We start from the raw sequence: 22490 nt of genomic DNA on the forward strand, positions 1-22490 counted from the left end.
GCCGACACCAGTAGCAATACTTATGAAAACCTAATCCACAACAATGCAAAGAGACAGATACAAAAACAGTATTTTTTTTTCGTTTAAAATTGTATCAACTGTGTCTGTGTCTTTAAATCCATATAGTTCGGTTTGGGGGAAAAGGGGCGGGCCAATTGAACGTCATTAACGCGCCAAGGTTTCTGTAATACCTTCATACTAGTGTCTATTCAAAGCATTTGAAAAGGTTTGCAGAAAGCATCGTTCAGTTCATGTCCTGAGGTACATTTTTCTGGAATAAGCGTGTATACATTTATTATATGTATCATGCCAAAAGCAAACAAAAGCAGCAGTGCTGGCAAACAGGCTGCTATCAGTAAATTCTTTAAGCCGGTTAATAATAATAAAGTTACAAGCAGTGCAGTTTCTTCAACCGGCAATGGAATGAACTCAAAACCAGCCTCGTTATTATTATCACAGTCCGGGGACAAGGTAAGATAAAGGGCGATGCGGAAAGCATACCGTTACTACTTCCGCTGCCTGGTAAAACCTTGGGATTTTAGAGTAGGTTGTTTCCAGTCAATGGAATGCCACAATGCATTAGTTTTGTTCGTGCTGGTTTATCCCTAAGTTGCATATTCTCCAGCACACGTACTGGAGGTAACCAGTGTGTTGTTCTATAGCCTAAGTTTGAATGAGACAAGGAGCTGTTTCAGGAGCTGAGGAAATTGCATTTGTTTTTCTCTTTGCACGACCACTGTTAACTTTCCATGCATTACCTTTGCTGGTAACTGATTGCTCATAGTGCTGAATGTTGCTAACTGGGCTAATGTTTTAACGCAGTGCTTCCCTTGAGTTTAACTATACGATCCGCTTCCAGTGCGAAAAAAAAAAAAAAAAAAAAAAAAACATTTTAAGAGTTGAGGTGCCTCTTATTATATTCCTACAAAACCCAAATACAATAGGCTCTTTATCAACAATAACACACACGATTCTGATTTAATTCAGTTTGCACTGTACACATTTTAGAGAACCGGAAAATGACATATATGTTGCTTATTTTCTCATTTTGATGTGAGTTAACTATATACAATGTTCCCTTTCATGTATGTATGTACATTTATATACAAGCATGTATTAAATGGCGATAGACAGGTGTTATGTGACCTGTAGCACACGCTTTAGTGTAATGGGCTGCCCCTCATATCTGGTTAATTAGCTATGCACATTTAGCAACTGTGACATAAAGTACTGTGTAAAGCTGGATCAAGTCAGTTTGCAGGCTGGACAAGATGACCGGTCACATTGTAATAGTGTTTTCTCTAGTATTTCAGGGATGGGAATAAGACTTCCATTCCATAGCAGGTTGATCCAATCCTGGTTTCACTAGACACACCTGAGCTGGTTACCTGTACACTGTGGCTAATCACAGTCACAGTAAAAGCAAATATTCTTTTATATATGAGACTACACAAATTGCTGACGTTCCCCATGAACATGTGTAAATAATGATGATGTACAGTGCTGCCATCTTCCCTGAATGAATTAAAGGTGTAGATTTCTAATAGGCCTGAAATGAAGACCACATTTTTTCTTGTCATGACTCCAGACAGATATAGATAATGCAGGGAAATATTTCTTTTTGCCCTCCAGAAACCGGGATCAGGGAGAAAAAAGAAACACTCTTCAGAAAACGAACCTAGCAATAAACGGACAAAGTTATCACAAGTTCAGGATGATGAAGACTGTATTTCTGTGCAGAATAAAGAGGTTAAAGGTGAGTAGCTGGTGTGAGCATGACCTCATTCAGGGTTTTATCTCCTGCGTGACACAAATATCTCCTGGTATGGAGAGATAGTAGAGTTCAGAACTGAATAATTCATCTTGAATAAAATTATGTATTGAATCAGACTCCTACTGCATAGCAGATTCGCCTATTCCAGGTTTTACTACAAGTTTGAGGGATGGCACTCCATTAATATGCAATGCCATTGCTGCAGAGAGGTAGGCAGGGGATCGAGGTGACGAATGCACCTTTCAAATGAACCCCAAACATGTGCAGTTGGATTGTGGTGGCCAGTCTCTGCCTTGCTCCTCAAACCCTTTGTGCAAAGGTCTGGCACTGCAGATGGGTGCAGATTTGTCTAGAAAGTTGCCCTCACCATCAGGGTATACGTGTAGCACTGTTGGGTGGACTTGATCCCCAACAAGGCTTAAGTAAACGACAGCATTCGTTCAGCCCACCAGAGTAATCCTACAGGACCCAGGGTATATCAGCGAGAACATGCCCCATACCAGGGTGATGCCATGTCCAATCAGTGTAGACCGGTCCTAATAAAGTGGCCAGGCAGTGTACATGTGACATGCACACCTTCTGTTATATGTTTGATTTCTTTCACACAGACGAGCCCATGGAGTTCTCCCGAGCCCGCATCTCCTCGTCCACGCTTGGCAGGCTGAAGGGCTTCAGCAGCAGCAGCAGCGGCAGCAGCAGCAGCAGTGTGAAGGAGGGTCTGTCTGGCAGGGAGAGAGGGTCTGTGAGCCAGAGCGACAGCAGCTTGAGCGAGTCGCTGAACAGCAGCATCACAGCGGAGGGCTCCTTTGAAGAAATGGGAACTGAGTCCAAAACTAAAAAGCAGGTACTGCACAGAGCATCACATTCCTGTAGGAATGGATTGAGATGGGCCAAATAATGAATATATGAATGTAAAACTTCTCATCAGTGCAACAGCATTCTTAATCCCTGATTGTTTTGCTGTTGATTTTTTATTGGACTTTGACTGGGTGATTATAGTTGAAGGGTGGCTGCATTTAGGTTCTCTACTGTGTAAATCATTGAAGTAGAGCCCAAGTTCTTTTAAGATCTCAAATAGCTAATGTTGATTCCAAGTGGGCTTTGAATAAATTCTATAGAATTGGGAATGTTGGCATTTGTACGAGTTTCAAATTAAAACTCCCGAGATGACAATGGACATTAGAAATGAAGTGGAGACAGACTTAGGACAGAGGGTCGGGGACTCTTCTTTACACAGAGTGGTGAGGGTATGAAATGGGTTACTGGGACATCTTGTTCATGCTGAGTCATTGGGATCCTTTAAGATTCAATTGGAACCCTTTAAGTCAACGTTTTGTGGTTAACCAGCTACTAGGAACCAGACGAGCACCAATGTCCTTGTTTGAGTACCTCTTGTCCTTATCTCTTGGATCATATTTACTGGAGCAGTTTTCAGGAGAGAGCTTGTGTTTCTTACTGTCCCTGCAGCGCGGGCCGAGCTTCGATCTGAACCAGTTTGCCACTGGAAAGGGCAGGGTGTCCAGGGAGAGCGGTGCAGACAGCAGCACACCCAACCGAAGAACCAAGAGCATCTACACCCCGCTGGAGCTGCAGTTCCTGGAGATCAAGGAGAAGCACAAGGACGTCCTGCTGTGTGTCGAGTGCGGATACAAGTACAGGTTCTTTGGGGAAGATGCTGAGGTAAGATTGCTGTGGGTCGCTACTCTGTTATACACTGTTGTCTGGTAATGTTGAGAAACTGCTAACAAACAACTGAGGCACACTTTAATAGTATGTCTGGTACACCAGAGTGTAACTATTAACCTGTTCCCCTACAACACTCGACACTCAAAGAACAATACATTAGTAAGAAATAACATGTCGGTTTATATACATATTGTTGTTGTTGTTGTTATTGTTGTTATTTTTTTAAACATATTTTCATATAGAAAGAACACAGTGCATTTTGTGTTTTTGTTTGTGTAATATATCTGTACTGATTTTCCGTGTCATGTTAAAAACATAACATTAACTTCAAGGACTCTGAAATACATCTTAGGCGTGTGTGTGTCTGTGTGCTTTACTTTTTGTGGGGCTTAGCAGGGGAACACGTACATTTTGAAAATACATTTGTGGCTGTTTGATGTGATCTTATCTTTATTTTCCCCCTTGAAGATTGCGTCACGTGAACTGAACATTTACTGCTACCTCGACCACAGCTTCATGACGGCGAGCATCCCCACTCACAGGCTGTTTGTGCACGTCCGCCGCTTGGTTTCCAAGGGACACAAGGTCAGCTCTTCCAAACACTACCCTCCTGTATCCCCTGCTCCATCTTCACCCCATAACTGAAAGCTTTCGGCTTGTTTAAAGACACTTTAGTGGTCAGCTTTAACAGTGTGCCATCCCAAGTGGAAGGCAGTACTGTCCTGCTCTCATGTTCTTCTGGGTAGAGTTAATCTGAGAAGTGTGCTTGTGGTGTTGTTCTCCAGGTAGGAGTGGTCAAGCAGACTGAGACGACAGCGCTGAAAGCTGTAGGAGGAAACAAGAGCTCCCTCTTCACCAGGGAGCTGACTGCCCTCTACACCAAGTCCACGCTGGTGGGGGAAGGTATCCTTTCACAACTTCAGTTTTGTAGAGCGCCTTTCATGCTGTGGCACTCCAAAACTGCACACCAGTAAATTCATCTTATGTACGCATGTGAGTATATGTGCCCGTTTTTTTATGTGCAATGATTGTGCAAGACATGGACTATTGTATTTGGTATTCTAGAGCGTATTTTCTGTCGCTTCACTGGTGTTGACCTGATCCCACTGTACCACGCTAGGGTAAACCACAAATGGATTTATGTAGGGAATTTACAGCACTGGGGAATCAACTACTGCTAAAATAAGCATCTGTTGTCGTCCATCCAGGATTCCCCGGTACTGTAAAATGCTCTAAAATGTTTATCCGTCGCTATCCTGGCAGAGTACTAGTTGCTTAGGGTCCAGGCTATTTTCGCCTGTTAATTACTGTTAGGTTTGTGCCTATAACTCTTTAACTATAAAGGTTACAGGTACATGTCTGGGTACACCTCGTTTGAAAGCCTCAAGCCCCCTCTTTTGAACTGCGCCCCGCAAGCAGGGCTGTCTCTTGCAGTGCCTGAATAAAAAGATTTGGAGAGCCAGGTCGCTGGCAGAGTTTTTAACATGGGGCGGACCCTAAAGAGTTAAATCCACCCCTTAATGCGCAGTGATTTTGTTTAGGTCCTCATTCAAAAAATGGGGTCTCCTATGTGCTGACTGTGTCCGTCACCCTGTCTGTCATGATAACCACACTTTTATCCTGCGCTTCTAGCCTTTATCGATGTGTCTCTGTAGTGTTCTTTCACACAAGACATGTGCTGTGTAGGATGCTTTCCTCTCATTTCCCTTAACGACACATCAGATGTGAACCCGCTGCTGAAGCTGGGTGACTTGGAGGAAGCCGAGGATGTGGTTGTGGAGGACGCCCCCAATAACTACCTGCTGTGCATCTGCGAGACCTGGGGGAGCAGCAAGGACAGGAAGAGACAGGAGCTCACCATCGGCATGGTGGTAAGGGAGGCATACTGTAGCACGAAGTCACTCTCAGACAATCAAAACAGCACAATTCATAACATTTTACAGTACATGTTATTTTGCCAAAAGTGATCTTGTGTGGGACGGTAGACTTCGAAAATTCGAAAGACGTGAAAAGTTACCGGCTCCACCTGCAGTGTTGTTGAGAGAGAGAGAGAGGGTTTTGTTTGAAACGCAGATAGGCGTCCAGGTTTATTTACAGTATTTCAGCAAATCAGCTGTTACTTAGGTACCAACAATGGTAGCTCCTAGCATGGTATCTCTTAACATGATACAGAATATAAATTTCTAAACGCAGAACACAGTGAACTAACCCTGACCCCCTGAACTCTCAATACCTTTGTTTTGAGTGGAGTTATCCTCTCTACACTCCTGGAGCGGTCTGCAGTTATCTTTTGACCAGTTTACAGGTTGCAGTGTTGAAAGAGTTAATGCAGATTGAATCACTGTACAGGCAGTTTATTAGTACCACCACGAGGTGGCAGTGTGGTGCCTAACATTGAAAAGTCCAATGATGTTGTTTTGAGTGTGGAAGTGTTAAACTCAATTCATAAGCCAGATAAACTATGTCAGTAACATACAACCCCCGCCATGGCTGTTAATTCAAAACAAGAGCTAAATGATGAAAAAGCTGATGACCATACAATAAATGTATGCATAGAATTAGCATTGAAATGTGAATCGCAATTTGATAAGATATTCTCTAGATTTATGCAAAAATGGAAGTGTGTCATACAGATGGATAGATTAGTGGACAGACACTTCCATATTCATTGGTTAAACTGTATTTGAAGCTGTGTTATATATTGGTGTAGCTATTTTAAAAGCATGCTGTTTTAGTGTATAGCATGCACACTGCTGATTGCCTTTGTTTTTCAGTGATATCAGTTTGTTGTGTTGAAAGTCCTGGATTAATGTGCTCTTGCATTTCAGAGGATTTCCAATATTAAACACAAAACTGTAACCTGACCATGACCACCAGGTGATCTTAAGACTTCGTTTTGAATCAGCAGCTGGTAACCTGACGAACACTGCTGGACTGAATGGCCTCCTCTGGGTGGTAATTGTTCTTCTGTTGTGTGTGTGTGTGTGTGTGACAGGCGGTGCAGCCCAGCACTGGGGACGTGGTGTTCGACTGCTTCCAGGACTCAAGTTCACGCTCGGAGCTGGAGGGCCGTATCCTACGAGTGCAGCCTGTGGAGCTCCTGCTCCCCTTGGAGCTCTCTGAAGAGACTGAGAGGCTGGTCCGCAGCATCGTCTCCACGAGGTACGTACCATACCTGCTCCCCTCAGAGCTCTCTGAAGAGACTGAGAGGCTGGTCCGCTGCATCGTCTCCACGAGGTACGTACCATACCTGCTCCCCTCGGAGCTCTCTGAAGAGACTGAGAGGCTGGTCCGCAGCATCGTCTCCACGAGGTACGTACCATACCTGCTCCCCTCAGAGCTCTCTGAAGAGACTGAGAGGCTGGTCCGCAGCATCGTCTTCACGAGGTACGTACCATACAACCCCCCTCGCCTGAACATGGGCTGATCTGTACCATACAACCCCCTCCCCTGAACATGGGCTGAACTTTCAACTGCAGGGATGGAAGCAAGACTCCCAATGCATAGCTGTTTGATCCATTCCTGGTTTTACTATGAGTTTAATAAGACACACCTGAGCTTGTTATTCATACTAATCAAGCTCATATTAAAAACTGGAATGGGTGAAACTGCTATGCAATAGGAGTCTTATTTAGATCCCTGCATACCTGCCAGTGCAGCTGAAAGTGTATTTCAGTTCGAACCCTGACCGAGCAAGATTTGATCTTTATGGATTTGAGAAAGTGCCGTTGCCTTGGCCTGTGTACAGAAACAGGGTTCTTTTGTGTCTGCCTCTGCACTGTCCACGAGGGATACACGAGGACTTCAGTAGCAAGAAAGGATGAGACTCTGCACTTTGATTCCAGTTTCCAACAATAAGAGGGTTCTGAATTATTCAGTATGCGCGACTATGGAAAGAAAAGCTTCGTAAAATCTAGATTTTTATTTTTTTTCCACAGGAGTGATCACACTCAAGCATGTTCCATCCAAATTGTTTAATTGAATCGATTTAAACCTCTTAACAAGTACTAAAGTAGTTCAATCTTTCAGTATACCTAAAAAAAACTGAAGTTGAACTGTCCCTCCCTGTGCTCGGACGACTCCTTCTAAAAGTTTTCCACAGTGACTGCAGTTTTCCCCATGCTGTTCCCATGGTTACAGTATGCATTTAACAGAGTTTACCGTGGCGTGCCATGTGTTGTAACTATGCTTTACCATACCTCTCTGGGCTTCACAATGCTTTCCTGTGCTGTACCATACTTTTCACTGTGCTTTATTACACCTTGCTATGCTTTTACTATGGGGCACTTAGAAAGGGGAATGCTTTTCAGTGAATGCCATGCCAGTATGGGTTTGAAGAGAGAAAAGATCAGTGGAAACAATACCTGCTGCCTACAGTAGGTGGCAGTATTTGACCTCTTACACCACACAGTATTCAGGCCTGTTGCTTTTCCTCAGTTTAGCTGAGGTCTCTTCAGTTCTTTAGTTGATATTTATAGATAAAAAGCATTACTGTGATTACAGAAATTGAAAAGCAAACCCAAGCTGCCAGGACCACGGAAAACAAGATGACCCAGTTGCAATAGGTTAGAAATGCCATGGATGCCAGCATTTTTTTTAATGTTGTTGATTTGGAAGATAGCTTTTTGTAAAGGCTCTGATACCATCTTCTGTGTTTCATGATTTCTTATACGGGTCGGGCTGCAGGTTTTATTTTACTCTCAGAGTTCATTCGGTCAGGCCAAGCTCTGTGTGTGCGTGCGTGTGTGTCTGCGTGCGTGCGTGCATGTGTGTCAGTGTGTATGCCTGCGTGCGTGTGTTTGTCAGTGTGTGTCTCTGTGTGTGTGTGTGCGTCTGTGTGTTTGTCAGTGTGTGTGCGTGCGTGTGTGTGTGTGTCTGTATGTGTGTTTATCAGTGCATGTGTGCGTGCATGTGTGTGTGTGTTCAGTATTTGATTCTTACTCTTCACTCCTCATCTCCCCCCCTACAAAAGAAAATATTATCTGGAGCTCTTTGTTTCCTTTTGGTTGCTTTTTTGATGGATGAAAGTTTTGATGAAAATGCCGATAAACACTTCTTGAAGGCAGTTCCGAGCACGAGTATGAGTTTGTGCATGCCCCTAGGGTTTTATTTGGATGTGTTTCCGGTTCTGCCGTGGTATCAGGTGCTCCCCTGCCCTTGCTTCAGAAGCCACTGAAGAGAGTGTGTTTGCTCCCTTTCCAACAGAGGCTTTTGTTGCTCGGTAATTCTCTTTTTTTGTTGTCTAGGTAGCGAGTGCTGATGAGGCTGTGAATAGCTATTTGTTCCGTTTTCTATAGAAAGCAGGAAATGAAAAATGCATGTGTGTATTGTCTCTCCAAGGCCAGGGCGGCACAAAAGAGGCAAAGCGCTTTTCTATTTTCAGCCAGCTTGCAAACTCCAAGCAATGATCACAGTTTACACGTGTACAAAAATATACTTCTTAATCAAACATTAACGTTACTGTATTTTGATTTACTTTTTGCTGTAAATATCATTTTTTGAACACTCAGAAAACATTTAAACTCTAAACTATTGACACATTTCAGTATCATGAAAAAGAAACTCCCCATGACCTATGTCTACCATAATCACATGTAAATATATAGACAGTCAGACACCTCTGTATACCCCAGATTCAGGTGCTCTTAATAACTAGTACGAAAGAATACCAAGTTTCATCACAATTGGATGAGCGGTTCTCTCTCTCTCTCTCTCTCTCTCTCTCTCTCTCTCTCTCTCTCTCTAGAGATTATATATATATATATATATATATATATATATATATATATATATATATATATATATATATATATATATATAGAAAGTGTGTAGCTTACAGACAGACCTACTGCCTCCTTCGCCAGATAGAGCCTCCTCATTATAAGACAGCGTTTTATAAAGCGGGACAGGTTATATGGCAGTATGGTTATGCCTCCCATTTCTCTCATAATACCATTGCACTAGCACTTGTATTCTCATTGCACTGTAGTAAGTAGCAAGTGAACCTTGTTAGATTATGTTGTTGTCTAATAGACTTGGTTCTTCCAGCTGGTGCTGCAGTTCCACAGCATTGAGTGTGCAGGTGTGTGCAGGTTCACTACAGAATACTAGTATGTCATGAAAAAGAAACTCCCCATGACCTATGTCTACCATAATCACATGTAAATATATAGACAGTCAGACACCTCTGTATACCCCAGATTCAGGTGCTCTTAATAACTAGTACGAAAGAATACCAAGTTTCATCACAATTGGATGAGCGGTTCTCTCTCTCTCTCTCTCTCTCTCTCTCTCTCTCTAGAGATTTATATATATATATATATATATATATATATATATATATATATATATATATAGAAAGTGTGTAGCTTACAGACAGACCTACTGCCTCCTTCGCCAGATAGACCCTCCTCATTATAAGACAGCCTTTTATAAAGCGGGACAGGTTATATGGCAGTATGGTTATGCCTCCCATTTCTCTCATAATACCATTGCACTAGCACTTGTATTCTCATTGCACTGTAGTAAGTAGCAAGTGAACCTTGTTAGATTATGTTGTTGTCTAATAGACTTGGTTCTTCCAGCTGGTGCTGCAGTTCCACAGCATTGAGTGTGCAGGTGTGTGCAGGTTCACTACAGAATACTAGTACCCGGTTCTGTAAAGAGAACGTGATCAGCCAGTGTCACTGTTCTTGCTTTCTCTCGAGTGTCTTCATGATTTATAATTGTGAAAGTAGGTTATTTTCCTGGTTTTAACACAGTGTGTAAACTTGTCAAAAACTGTTCACTAGGTTAGACTATCCAACAGTGGGCAGCTTCACTGTAACCTGTCAGGGATGGAAATAAGACTCCCATTGCATAGCAGTTTGATCCATTCCTGGCTTTACTGTGAGTTTAATAAGACCCACCTGATCTTGTTACCTATACACTGTGGCTAATCAAGCTCATAGTAAAACCTGGAATGGGAGGCACTTCTCTGCAACAGACGTCTTTCTTTATAACCCTGCAGTGTTTGCATCTTCAGACTGGATCCAGAAGCAGTTTTGTGTTTGGTCATGACATTTTGTATTTTAAGAAATGGCTTGTCTCTGCCCTGTGAAACGGCTGTTGATTTTAACACGGGCAAGCACCCCAGTGCAATGAGAGCATCACTGTTGAGTTGCATGCCCTTCAGTAATCTCTAACGTGGTGAGATTAGAACATGGTTCACACACACAGTACGCGTTATTTGAATGAAGTTCTGTAATGGGTTAAAGATGTCCAACATTTGATAAAGGGTGCAAATAACAAAAATGTAGTATAAATTTAAATAGCAGGGGTGTTGATGGCAGCATGGCGTAAGATTGGGACCCTGCGTGCCTGTCAGATTGTTCTTGACGGCTGGAGCATTTCATGTAAATTATCACTGTGATAATTATACTCAGTGCTGTAAATTGTAGAAGGCTCTCCGGGGGAAGCGCAGTTTTGATCTGTGTTGTCTCCCGCACAGGTTTAGCAGCGTCATGTCTGCTGTGTGTTGTCAGATAGACAAGTGTCTTATTGAAACTGTCGGGTGGTTTTCTGTGCAGTGTTAATTCAGCCTTCCTCTCCCGCTAGTATAAAATGAATGACTAGCAGAAGTTGGGATTAGGAAGCTGGAGAGGGAATCTGGACTTGGAGCAGATAAGCAGTTTTAGATGGTACCTATCTGCCATACAGCTGGAGGGAGTCATGCAGGCACACAGCAGTTCAGCAAAAACCACATCGCAGCAGTGGGGTCTGGTCTTGAAGATTTATAACTGATTCACTCTGCAGGCCCACCAAGCAGCCACCTCAGAGCTACAGCGTCGGAGGACAACGCAGCTCTGGGCAGCTTTACAGGCAAGCCTGCAAGCCAGTCCATAGGAGTCGTTGGTGCGTGGTGAGCCAAGGACACTCTGGCTGACCTAAGCCCTCCTCACCCGGGCGACGCTCGGCCAATTGTGCGCTGCCCCTTGTGAGCTCTCGTCCACGGTCGGCAGTTGAATAGCCTGGACTCGAACTGGCAACGTCCAGGCTATAGGGCACATCCTGCGCTCCACGCGGAGCACCTTTGCCGGATGTGCCACTCGGGAGCCCCATCCTTGATAAATCTGTTCCAATGTCCCTTTTAAAAGTGTACCATGATATTTTTGCGGTGGCACCATGGTTTTTTTCCCATGGCTATACTATGCATTTACTATAGTTTGCCATGTTTATTAATATGCCTTACAATCCTTCCATACGGTTTACCATGCTTTCACTGTTCTTTATTACACTTTGCTACACTTTTGCTATGGTGCTTAACTTCATTTAATACATTTTTTAAATGTTTTGTAAAATAGTTTGTACATGTTTTGTAGCTTTTCTTTTAAACCTCATAGGTGAGCTAAAGTGTTCGCATAGCAACGGCTATGTTGTTGCTATGCTGCCTTCTGATTAAAGCTGTAGCTACTGCATATGCCTCTTGTGAAGACTCCTTGCTTCACTTGTGGCTCCCTTGGTTCATTCCTGAGGGTTTATTAATATCGCAGAGTAACCAGAATGTTGCTCACTGAAAAACATTTTAGTGCGCTGTCTTAAAATGGTGCTTGTTAGGTACAGTAAAACCTCTGTTCCCTGAAGTATGATTTCACAAACCCCTGTGTTATCCGAACAGCTCCCCTCAGAAACCTATCCTGTCGTGTGCAACACTCTGCTGCCCAGTGGTCAATAAAGATGTATGTATCATCAACCAAAAATAGAGGAAACACCACCTCAATATCTGTACCAGTTGAACGGGAATCGCCCAAACACTCTGTGGTTTCACTGTGATGAAATTGGACACTGGTACTCTCCAGCCCTGTACATACAGCAGTAATAGTGGACAATGCCTTTGTCATGATTCACTCCAATTCAGCCTCCGTCAGACTGGCTACCTGCTTTCTGTTATTGGAATGACATGAACCAATAACCTATAAGGGACCCACACAGTGGTCAGGCAAACAAGCCTGGTCTACACATAGTTAAATAAGCACCATCTGACGAGGGGAATTGCATTCAGTTTATAATGATTGCTGTCTTGCTGTTGGAAACAGGCTTGCTTTTAGCCCATGTCGAGGGGGCACAATTAATTTTTGACACGCAGATAAAGGATTGGTTTTCAAAGCAGCAGGCCTAACCATTTCGTTAAGAGCTTGCCACCCCCCTGCAGAATCAGTGAGGCAATGCACTCTGGTTATGAAGGAGTCTTGATGGCTGCAGCCTTCAGAAATATCAGTCTGCTTGGCTCTTAAGAATGCATCTATGGATTGGTGTCAGAAATTCCACTGACTTTCAGGGTTTGGGATAAAGTATTTGTACCCAGTTTTAAAGCAATGTGAAAATATGTATGTGTGTTTAAGAGTAACACAATTCCTGGCTACATTTCTATTGCAGCCTCCCAGAAAATCGGTCTTCTTGCATCACACACACACGTTAATGTTACAAAATGAATAGCAAAACCCCTGGAGAATCCTTTAGAGGATTTGAAATGCATAACTTGGTTGATTTGGTTCTAGTTTTGTAAAATTAACAGGTGTTTTACCTCTTTTAAAAAAAATAGGAGCTAACTCAAGACTGCAGTGAAAGCTTTGAAAGTACAGTCCATTATTCAAAAGAGACTGCTGCATTTCCACACGACGCCTCCAGTTAAACTTCTTAAAATGTAAAGGCACGTTCTACTGTTTGAATTGCTGACAGGTTTACAGCCTGCGTTCGTCTGAAGCTGCTTCCATTCAAGGGGTTGTTTTCATTGGCCTTCAAGTTGTTTTGAGAGGAATTGCAGAGGCTGGTTACAAATGGGACAGGAACTGGGAGCTAAAAAATGTAATCTTCTGACGAGAGCTCTTCCTGCGTGCGTCTGCTCCCTGTCATCGTGCGGAGCAGGGCTGGAGGTGCGACTCTCATCTCCGTCATCGTGGTAACAGCGGAACTATCACAATGCAGACGCGTCCTTGAAAGTGGGAGAACGTCTGAATGGCATTTTGAATGCAGCGTTAAGTGATCTGTTGTCATGTTTTCCTGCTCCTGTGGCAATGTCACATTGAATTACTGCTGTGCTTAAGATATTTAACTGTCAGATATGAAGGGTTGGAGAAAGCTAGATTTCTCTACTGTATTATTATTATTATTATTGACCTTGTTCACCTCCACCCCCAACTGCTTAAGTAATGCTTCTATCTCTATCTACGGGACTTGAGAAGTGAAAAGCAAATGTGATGTCATCACCCCTCCACTCCCAACTCTGTGCCAGGAGAAAACAAGCTTAATAAAATCCAAGTTCTGTTTGTTTGTAAACATTGTACCTCACATCTCCTGTGTTTGTGATCCCTTTACAGCATGCAAGGTGATGAGCAGATCCGTGTCGAGAGGATGGAGAGCTCACACTTTGGGTACAGCAACGCGTTCAAGATCGTCTCTGACTTCTACACATTCACCGCCCCCGAGGACGCAGGTAAAATACATGTGAAGAAAAATAAATAAGCCAACGGGCCTTTTTAATAAGAGGGCTTAATTGCGCTGGTGCCAATAATTAAGAGTCTTCATTTAGATTTGGAAAGGCAGCAGTAGTTTGAATTAAAATGAAATATTAAAAGTTTTCAGGGAAGGTCATTTCATTGAAAAGCCGTCACGTTCCTTTCCTGTCAAACCGTTAAATGGCTGATCCCGCTCAGCAGCCCGAGGGGAATCGGGGGACTTCAGGTAATGAGTGAAGACGTTTAATTAGTTTTTTTCCACTTTCCTAATGGAGATGGGGGCCTTGTTTGGGAGGCCCTGTTTTACAGAACCCCAGTCTGCTGTGACTTGAGGCTGTAATTGGTGACACTAACTGCACTGTGAGTTCACATCATCTGAATTGTAAACATGCAAATCGGGGGAAAATTGTGCTAATTCACTGATTTACAGATAGCCAGACATTTTCATCACCCCCTCCCCTCGCCCCCCTTCTCTCTGCAGTGATCCTGCTGGGATCGGCCCTCTCGGGTGCAGCAGTGCCTGTAAACCAGGGTATGGTGGTTCTTCTCGTGGGCAATGGTACATGATAGTCTGCAGTCCAAAGGAAGATACAGCTTGAAACCCTGCGCAGGTCCAGATCAATGCCTTTATACAGAACCTAAGCCCTGACACAGATCGGATGACACTGAGTGTAAGGAGTAGGAGATCTTTATTCCCCTAGGTGGAACTGGGCCATCCAGAACAGTTCAGTTTTTCCTTTTTTTGTTGTTGCTTTAGTCTGAGTAAATATTGTTAGATGTTTTACTCCTGGCTGCATTTTTTTTTCAAAATACAGATGGCTAGCAGTATATTGCTGTGGATATGCCCATGATAAATCCGTATCCCAATTAAATAGACATTAAACACTGTGATGGACGGCAGGTTAGACCGCACTTGATAAGCATTACATGAAGCTGTATTGAAAAAGAGACTCTGATTAGCATAATATGGTCTTGCTCTGATTTGGGATGCTGCTAATTGGCTTTACAAGATCGACCAATGCTTTCACCTAATGAAATATGGATAATAATCACGCATGTTAATCAGTCCTTTATAGTTCATTCACGCTCAAGTTGAATTTGCCAGCATGCTTGTTCAGTTATGTATTGGCAGGAATGCGTTTTTTAATTTGATCTGTAAAACCAAATAAAAGATGCAGAGGAACCATCTTTATTAGACCTTCAGATTGAGATACAGGGTATTGTTTCAGACTCCCGATGCACAGCCGTTTGAGCCATTTCAGGGTTTCTTGTGAGCCTTCATTGCAAGTTACCTGTACAAAAGATGTATGCTAATGAAGCAGAAGTAATTCCAAGTTACGTATTAAAAAGTTATTTATTTAATAATTGTGTACAGGATGATTCATTCATATTTCACACAACCTTGTTGTTTTGCATTGTTTGCAGTTCTACTTAAATGTTGACATTATTGAACGACCCTCTAGTGGCCAAACGGTGTATTGCAGAGCGTCTGTCAGACATTTTTTCTTTGTATTTCATCCTCCACTTATCCTCCAGTTTTTGCAATTTAGAATTGCAATTAGCAGTATTCTGTGAAAATGGGCTTCTCACAGTGGAATTGGCATTGGGAATTGTTGTGTGAATTATTTATATAAAAAAAGTATGTTTTCTGATATTTGCAATAGTTGTGAGTGTTGTTAGTTGGACCAGGCATGTTAAATATCTGAGCAGGTGGTGTTATTTTATGGAGATACAATGACTGGAAATTGACCTTTTGAAATCTGTGCCTGGTTAGGCAAATGCAGAGATTGACAATGCTCTTGTTTCTCGCTTCACGGCTCTAATTGCAGATGCAGCTGTATCATTAGGAGTCTATGGAGCGCAGCGCAGGGTAACAGCGGCTCTGTGTTGAGCATGGAACACGCTGGCGATGGTTACAGGGCCTCTCATTGTGAAGTGTGGAGGGTCTTCTTGGGCTGCGTTTCTGCTCTAATGAGCTCATGACAGTACAGTGAAGGTTCAGATGCAAGTCAGCCAGGCCACATTCATTTGATGAGGTTGAAAATAAAAACAACAACTACCTCATGCCCCAAACTATTATTATTATTATTATTCATTATTATTATTATTATTGTTTTTCAAATGGAACCATTTTCTAAATGTGTTTCATAAGGGCAAACACAGATCCTTCATGTGTATCCTGCAAGAGTTTGCTGAGAAGCTGGAGTATCCGTTATGAAAGGTTCCCATAGTAAAGCACAGCAAAGTGTAATAAAGCATAGTGGAAGTATGGTAAAGCACAGGTAAAGAATAGCGGGGTATGGTAAAGCATGTTATTAAACATGGCAAACCAGGATAAGCTATGGTAACAGCTTAGTATAGCCATGATGAAATCTGCAAAGTTACCATGCACATTTACTGTGGATAACTGCATCATTAAAATCTTTCCTGCATATGCAGGTGCTCATTCACAGCAGGGCATACAATTGGTATTTGAGATTCATCTATGGCAAATTTCTTGATCTGATAAATCACACGCATTTACAAAATGCAGCACATGTACATTTCAAATATCTGGGTTAGGCTAAAACTGATTTAATAAAATGAATTTAGATTTGTTTCTGTTTCAATCTAAAAAATACGTTTGACCACCCTAAGATTAGTTGTCTTAGGGTGGTCAAACGTATTTTTTAGATTGAAAAATGTATACGCATCAAGAGGATCTGACGGCCCCTAAATACTCTATTCCTTCGGATTTCTCTACCGTACAGACGACGAGTTAGTAGCATGAGCGCCATTGTATGTTTTAAAAGGATATGCAATGAAAATTGCTACTTGCGACGGCTGCTGTCTGGCTGTTGCAGGTTTCTGGTGAAAATCGGTGATGTCGCAGCTCTGCAAAAGTTGTATGAAACACAATTTTTTTTATTTGCGAGGTGCTTGCGATTGCGAGCTGTCGCAAATCGCTTTTATGAAACGGGCGCCAGCTGGTTATCAGCTTGTCATTAAACTTGGTGTCAACCCATTGAATGCCATTGTCCTCATTTGAGGACAGGCGTCTCATTTTTTGGAGCATTTAACTGGCATCGACCTGTTATTTAAATCTTCTCTAACTATATTGTTATGAAAACTCAGTCTAATTTTGTTAACCGCAAAAGTTAAGTCTAAATGTAATGTATCAAATGACATAAATACAGCTTGCATTCTGATTTTTTTTCAGAGAAAAATGTATTTGATACTTAATGGATTAACATTATTCAGCACAAGTATATTGTGGGGTATATGGAGGTGTCTGTCTGTCCAGACACCCACCCAACTCTATAGCACTCTTACGTTTTTGCAGCTATCTGTACAGTTCCGTACATACTGTTGATGAACACCATGGTCATCATGTTGTTCATCATTCTAATGGCTCTGATTTAGAATGTGCAGCCATGGAGCCGTGACAGGGTATGTACGTCACTGACAGACTTGTTTATTTGGACTGTGTGCTGCCTCATGCATTCTGAACTGAGGCCCCTCATTCTGTGGGGGTGTTGAGCACACTACAGCCTCAAATATCAAGTTTAAAATAAGTTTCTTAAGCAGTTAGAAGTAGAAGATACTCTGAGCATGTGAAGAGTTTTGTTTACCAGACTTCTAACTTTTATTACAGACCGCAGTGTTCCTGTTGCTTTGGCTGTCTGTGTTTTTGAGAACTGTCATAATGAATATTTCTGGATTGTAGCTCAATACGGTCGTGGGCTGGCTGTGACAATTGTGACATTAGCGAGATGTACTGAAGACCACGTCTCCTTCTGTTCATCTTTGCTGCAGATGGAACAGCTATTTAGTGCCTCTTGTTCCACAGCTTGTAATTGTATTCAGGGCTAAAGAACATTGAAGAGAAACTATTGGCAAGAACAAGGTACATTTCGAGGGCTATGTGTGCTGGAATTTTGCCTCTTAGGCTAGAATACTTCCTAATGTATGCTGGACCTCAGTCTTCTTAGGCTTAGTACATAGTCAGTAGAAACTCAAAATCAGTCCTTTTGTTTTATTGGCAGCCAGAGTCCGGAGAACTGGAGAACCAGAGGGCTTGGTACGAGTCAATACACGAGTCCTGCATAATTGGGATTAGTATCTGCTGTAGTGTGTTTTTTTTTTTACTAAGTCATAGTATGGCTCTGTGTAGGGCTGTAGGGCACTATGTTTCATATCTGCTGCACTTGATGAAGTACATATTAAATGAGAATACAAATATCATAATGTATCGGCTTATTCAAAAAGCCTTTCCCACCATGCCATCTGTACCATTTACACAGTAGAAGCTCTTGAATTAACATCTAGAGTTATTTATTTTAGGCTTTGTAACATTAGCGTTTTGTTTTCTGTTTGGAAGTTAACTGATGGTCAGTGTTTTGTGAATATGACCCATGCTACCTTGTGGTGTTTCTACCCTCATGTTCCAAGGGATTCATCTTCTGAATATCATTGAGGTTGTGAAGAACCTTGAGATAGCAAGCTTCACTTTAGTGTTGTGACAAACAGAAATATCGGTGTAGCTTCGGAGTAATAACCAGCAAGCTTGGTACTTGTATTGTAGCTTAACACTGCACAACCCCTCTGCACAACTCCGGCCTACAGTATCTGCTAACCCTGTCGACTTGAATAATACACATTTGTGTCCTGACTGTTGGCTTCTGGAGATGTTGTGACCTTCAGTCAGTGACATTATCTTCTGCAGATTAAAGAAGAGAGTGGGTGCCGAGTGCTGCTTGGAGCTGTGGGCTAACTTGATGGCACTAAACAGTAGTTGCAGCTAATGCTTTACCCTCTTGGCTTCCAGGACCAGAGGACAGTTGGAAGTTTAAGTGGAGATAAATGGAGGGAAGACGACACTTCTTCACACAGAGTGGCGAGGGCATGGAATGGGCTGCCTAGTCATGTTGTTGAGGCAGAATCACTTCCTTTAAGATCTAACTTGACAAAGCTCTGAGATCAATCAGCTACTAGGAACCGGACGAGCTTAGATGGGCCGAATGCCCCACTCTTGTTCGTAAATTGTTTTATGTACTTATGATTACAGAAACAGTAATAAATTAGGAATAAGAGCAAATATGGAATAATAAACAGATCAAAAATGAAATATTATGCAGATTCAGAGGGCATAAAATATTCCTTTTTAAGCAGTGTTTTATAAAAGCAATGTGATTTAAAACATTATACATCTGACAGAAAGAAAAATACCCTCTCAACCAAATGCCTGATTATAAAGTAAACCTTTACTCAGCCTTTCAAAATACCATCTGGAGCCAATGGAATCCGTGTCACAGCTTTGGAGTGCAGCATACAAAGCATGTCTGTCCAGCGGTCTTCAGCTCGTATGGTTTGGTGATGGTGGGGTTCAGGCCGGTACCGCATTGGTGTACTTTATAAATATGAGAGGTAGTTGTGTGTTTTGTTTTTATTTGTTTATTTATTTGTTTTTGTTTGTTTGTTTGTTTGTTATTATTTATTTATTTATTTATTTATTTTTATTTATTTATTTATTTATTTTTCCTTTTTTTTTTATTTAGTAATTGACAATTATTTGGTTGTTTTCTCCCAATTTGGCATATCCAATTATTTTTAGGCTCAGCTTACTGCTACCACCCCCGCGCTGACTTGACGATGGCGAAGATGAACACATGCTGTCCTCCAAAGTGTGTGCCGTCAGCCGACTGCTTTTTTTCACATTGCGGGCTCACCGTGCAGCGACCTTAGAGCTTCAGTGTCGGAGGACAACGCAGCTCTGGGCAGCTTACAGGCAAGCCCGCAGGCGCCCGGCCAGACTACAGGGGTCGCTGGTGCACGGTCAGCCGAGGACACCCTGGCCGATCTAAGCTCTCCCCCACCCCCTGGGATCTCCCGTCTACGGTCTGCAGTAGAATAGCCTGGACTCCAACCAGCAACCTCCAGGCCATAGGGCTTATCCTCCACTCCTCTCGGAGTGCCTTTACCAGATGCACCACTCGGGAGCCCCTTTTATTTATTTTTTTACTGAGACATGATTTAGCCCTATATAGGGCACATGTTTAATTTAGCAATTATATTATAAAATATTAAAAAGTGACAATTTGCTAGTTTGGTCTAAGTGCCCAAGAATTTATCAAAAACACATGATATTGTATATTTGTATTCACATGTTCTGAATCAGTAATCCGATGGAGTCATTTTGCTCCCTGATATACAAAGTATAAATGACTCAATTTAATCTGCTGATCATCACTGATGATGTATAAATATTTAATAAGATTGGTTTAAAAATAATTTAAAAAAAAGTATCTAAACAAAATACCCAAATATTCTACTCCACCACTTTAAGATCGAATTGGATTTGTAATTAAAAAGCTGTGTAGGCTCCTAATTATACGGCAAGATCTTATATAATTCAACACCCAGTTTTACTGCACAATAGAGGATTCTGTGATTTGCATTTACAGAGATTTGACACCCCCTCCATTTACTAGTCTCTCTCTAAAGATGCTTGCCGGATTAATACATTATATTTTTAAAATGTTCAAAATAAACCTTTTTAATTATGTACTTGCTTGACCCAAAGTCATTGTATTTTTATCTTGCTCCTAATTGTATTAATACTTGTACTGTGATTCTTGAAATGTATTTTTTGTTTATGACTGTAAGTCGCCCTGGATAAGGCCGTCTGCTAAGAAATAAATAATAATAATAATAATAATAATATGTGTAAAGCATGCACAACCCATAAAAAGCAAACGCTCAGCAAGTATCATTGTGTCTGGAATATGACATGATCAGACTCTTTAAAAGAAGGCATCTCCAGTGGCTGTCTTCTACCAGCAAATTGCAATTCTAAGCTGCGACGCTGTCCCACATGGCCAACAAATGAAAGGAGTTCAGAACATGTTCGGATAAGTGAAAAGCAAAGTGTTTTTAGTAAACGTCAAAGGCATGTTTAAGGATAGTCATCGCTGTGTATTGTTCTGTATATGAAGGTCAAAAGCCTGATGGTAGACTGAGTAACGATCGGAGTCCTTGGATAAGCAGGGATGGAAAAAAGACTCCCATTGCACAGAAGTGTGATCCATTCTTGGTTTTACTATGAGCTTAATAAGACACTGTTACACTGTGGCTAATCAAGCTGATAGTAAAACCTGGAATAGGAGTCTTATTTCCATTTCCGGATAGGGGAAGAACAGATGGTCTCATCCGCAGTACGCATCACTTTAAAAACAGAACAGACCTGAAGTGTATTTCAAAGCAGTGAAACCTTATTTAAGCAGTTCAAATCCTGCCTGGGTTTACAGGTTGGCAAAAGCAAGTGGTTGCTTCGTTCAAGTGGCAAGTTTTACTGTATTTTGTGCTCCTGTTTGTTTTGTGTGTGTTTATGAACAACTATAAATGAAATGTGAGCGATCCATTAATCACAGTTATGGATTTGTCAAAATGTCATCCGGTCTGTGCGGTGCCAAGAACAAATCTGTGTCATCATGCTCGGAAATTGTCACAGCTGTCAGAGACCTTCCTTTTTTTTTTTGTCTGTTTTGTTTTTTGTTTTGTAAATAGTTTGTTATTACTATTATTATATTGAATAGTATTGTATTGAATTGTCTAAAAACAATAAAAAATTGTTCACAAAAAAAAATGTCATCCGGTGCACAGAACACGTGGCACAATTCTTAAGTTAAATAGCACCTTTTTATGTTAACTGTACGTATGACCTATATACGTATGTACGTATGTATAAGAAACCCCCTACGCACAGTATATTGACTTTAAATGTAAAACAATTGAATACAGTTGTTAATAAAGTATGCTTACAGGATGGTAGAAGATTCAGGCATGTTGCAAACACCCATTGCCCTTGACGCAGCATTTCTGAAGTCCTACAGCTGCTGAAGTGTAATGAACCGGTGCTGATAACCTTTATGAAGTGCAGCTCCCGTGTGTGTCTTCACAGGCTCTCAGAGGCTCTCCAGTATAATAGGTCTTGAGAGGCCGGTGGTGTGCTGCCTGGCGGGGGTTATTACGTATCTGACCGGCTTCAATCTGGAGAAGGTTCTCCTCAATACCAGGTGAGTAAGGACTTTCCTTTCACGTGGCTGCTAGTCCTCTGTGGGCACACTCCATACATCAGTCCATTAGTGTCCTGACATTCTGCACTCTTCTAGTCATCATTGAACCCAGCTGGGGACTGCGATACAGTGGAGATGAATTGAAGGATTGCACTAGATAAGCAAATGCACAAAATCTGGGAGAGTTCCGTGTTCTACCCCACTCCCACCCCCTGCTCATTAAATATACTGAAGTCATAACTACAGTGCTTCTGGAGTGCACAGTCTTCAGTGTGGATAGAACAGGAGTCGGAGTCGAGGGAGGCTGTTGTCTTAAACTACTCTCGAAGTGGCCTCTATAGTTATAGCTGTTAGTCTCTTCTTGTTTTAAGGTCCTGGTTTTCAATACAAAAGTAATTTAACTGCTGCCCTGTTTGTCTAGGCAACAGGCTGCTGTTACTGTGAAGCCAGTTGACTCTGATGTTTGCATATCCAAACTGTACT

At 41.9% G+C, this 22490-nt stretch overlaps 1 protein-coding gene across 1 annotated transcript in view; it reads left to right on the plus strand.

Annotated features, from left to right (window-relative positions):
- Nucleotides 1-124: 124 nt before the first annotated feature.
- LOC117403778 (DNA mismatch repair protein Msh3-like) overlaps nt 125-22490 on the plus strand; it is a 75044-nt gene continuing 52678 nt past the window's right edge. The window contains exons 1-10 of the mRNA XM_059032159.1: nt 125-471; nt 1633-1756; nt 2383-2618; nt 3242-3454; nt 3929-4045; nt 4246-4363; nt 5183-5331; nt 6456-6622; nt 13816-13931; nt 21893-22007. Of these exons, the coding sequence (XP_058888142.1) occupies nt 307-471; nt 1633-1756; nt 2383-2618; nt 3242-3454; nt 3929-4045; nt 4246-4363; nt 5183-5331; nt 6456-6622; nt 13816-13931; nt 21893-22007 (1520 nt within the window). The 5' untranslated portion in view covers nt 125-306. The remainder of the gene's footprint in view (nt 472-1632; nt 1757-2382; nt 2619-3241; nt 3455-3928; nt 4046-4245; nt 4364-5182; nt 5332-6455; nt 6623-13815; nt 13932-21892; nt 22008-22490) is intronic.

Source organism: Acipenser ruthenus, chromosome 1 (assembly GCF_902713425.1).
Source record: "Acipenser ruthenus chromosome 1, fAciRut3.2 maternal haplotype, whole genome shotgun sequence".
Lineage (NCBI taxonomy): Eukaryota > Metazoa > Chordata > Actinopteri > Acipenseriformes > Acipenseridae > Acipenser > Acipenser ruthenus.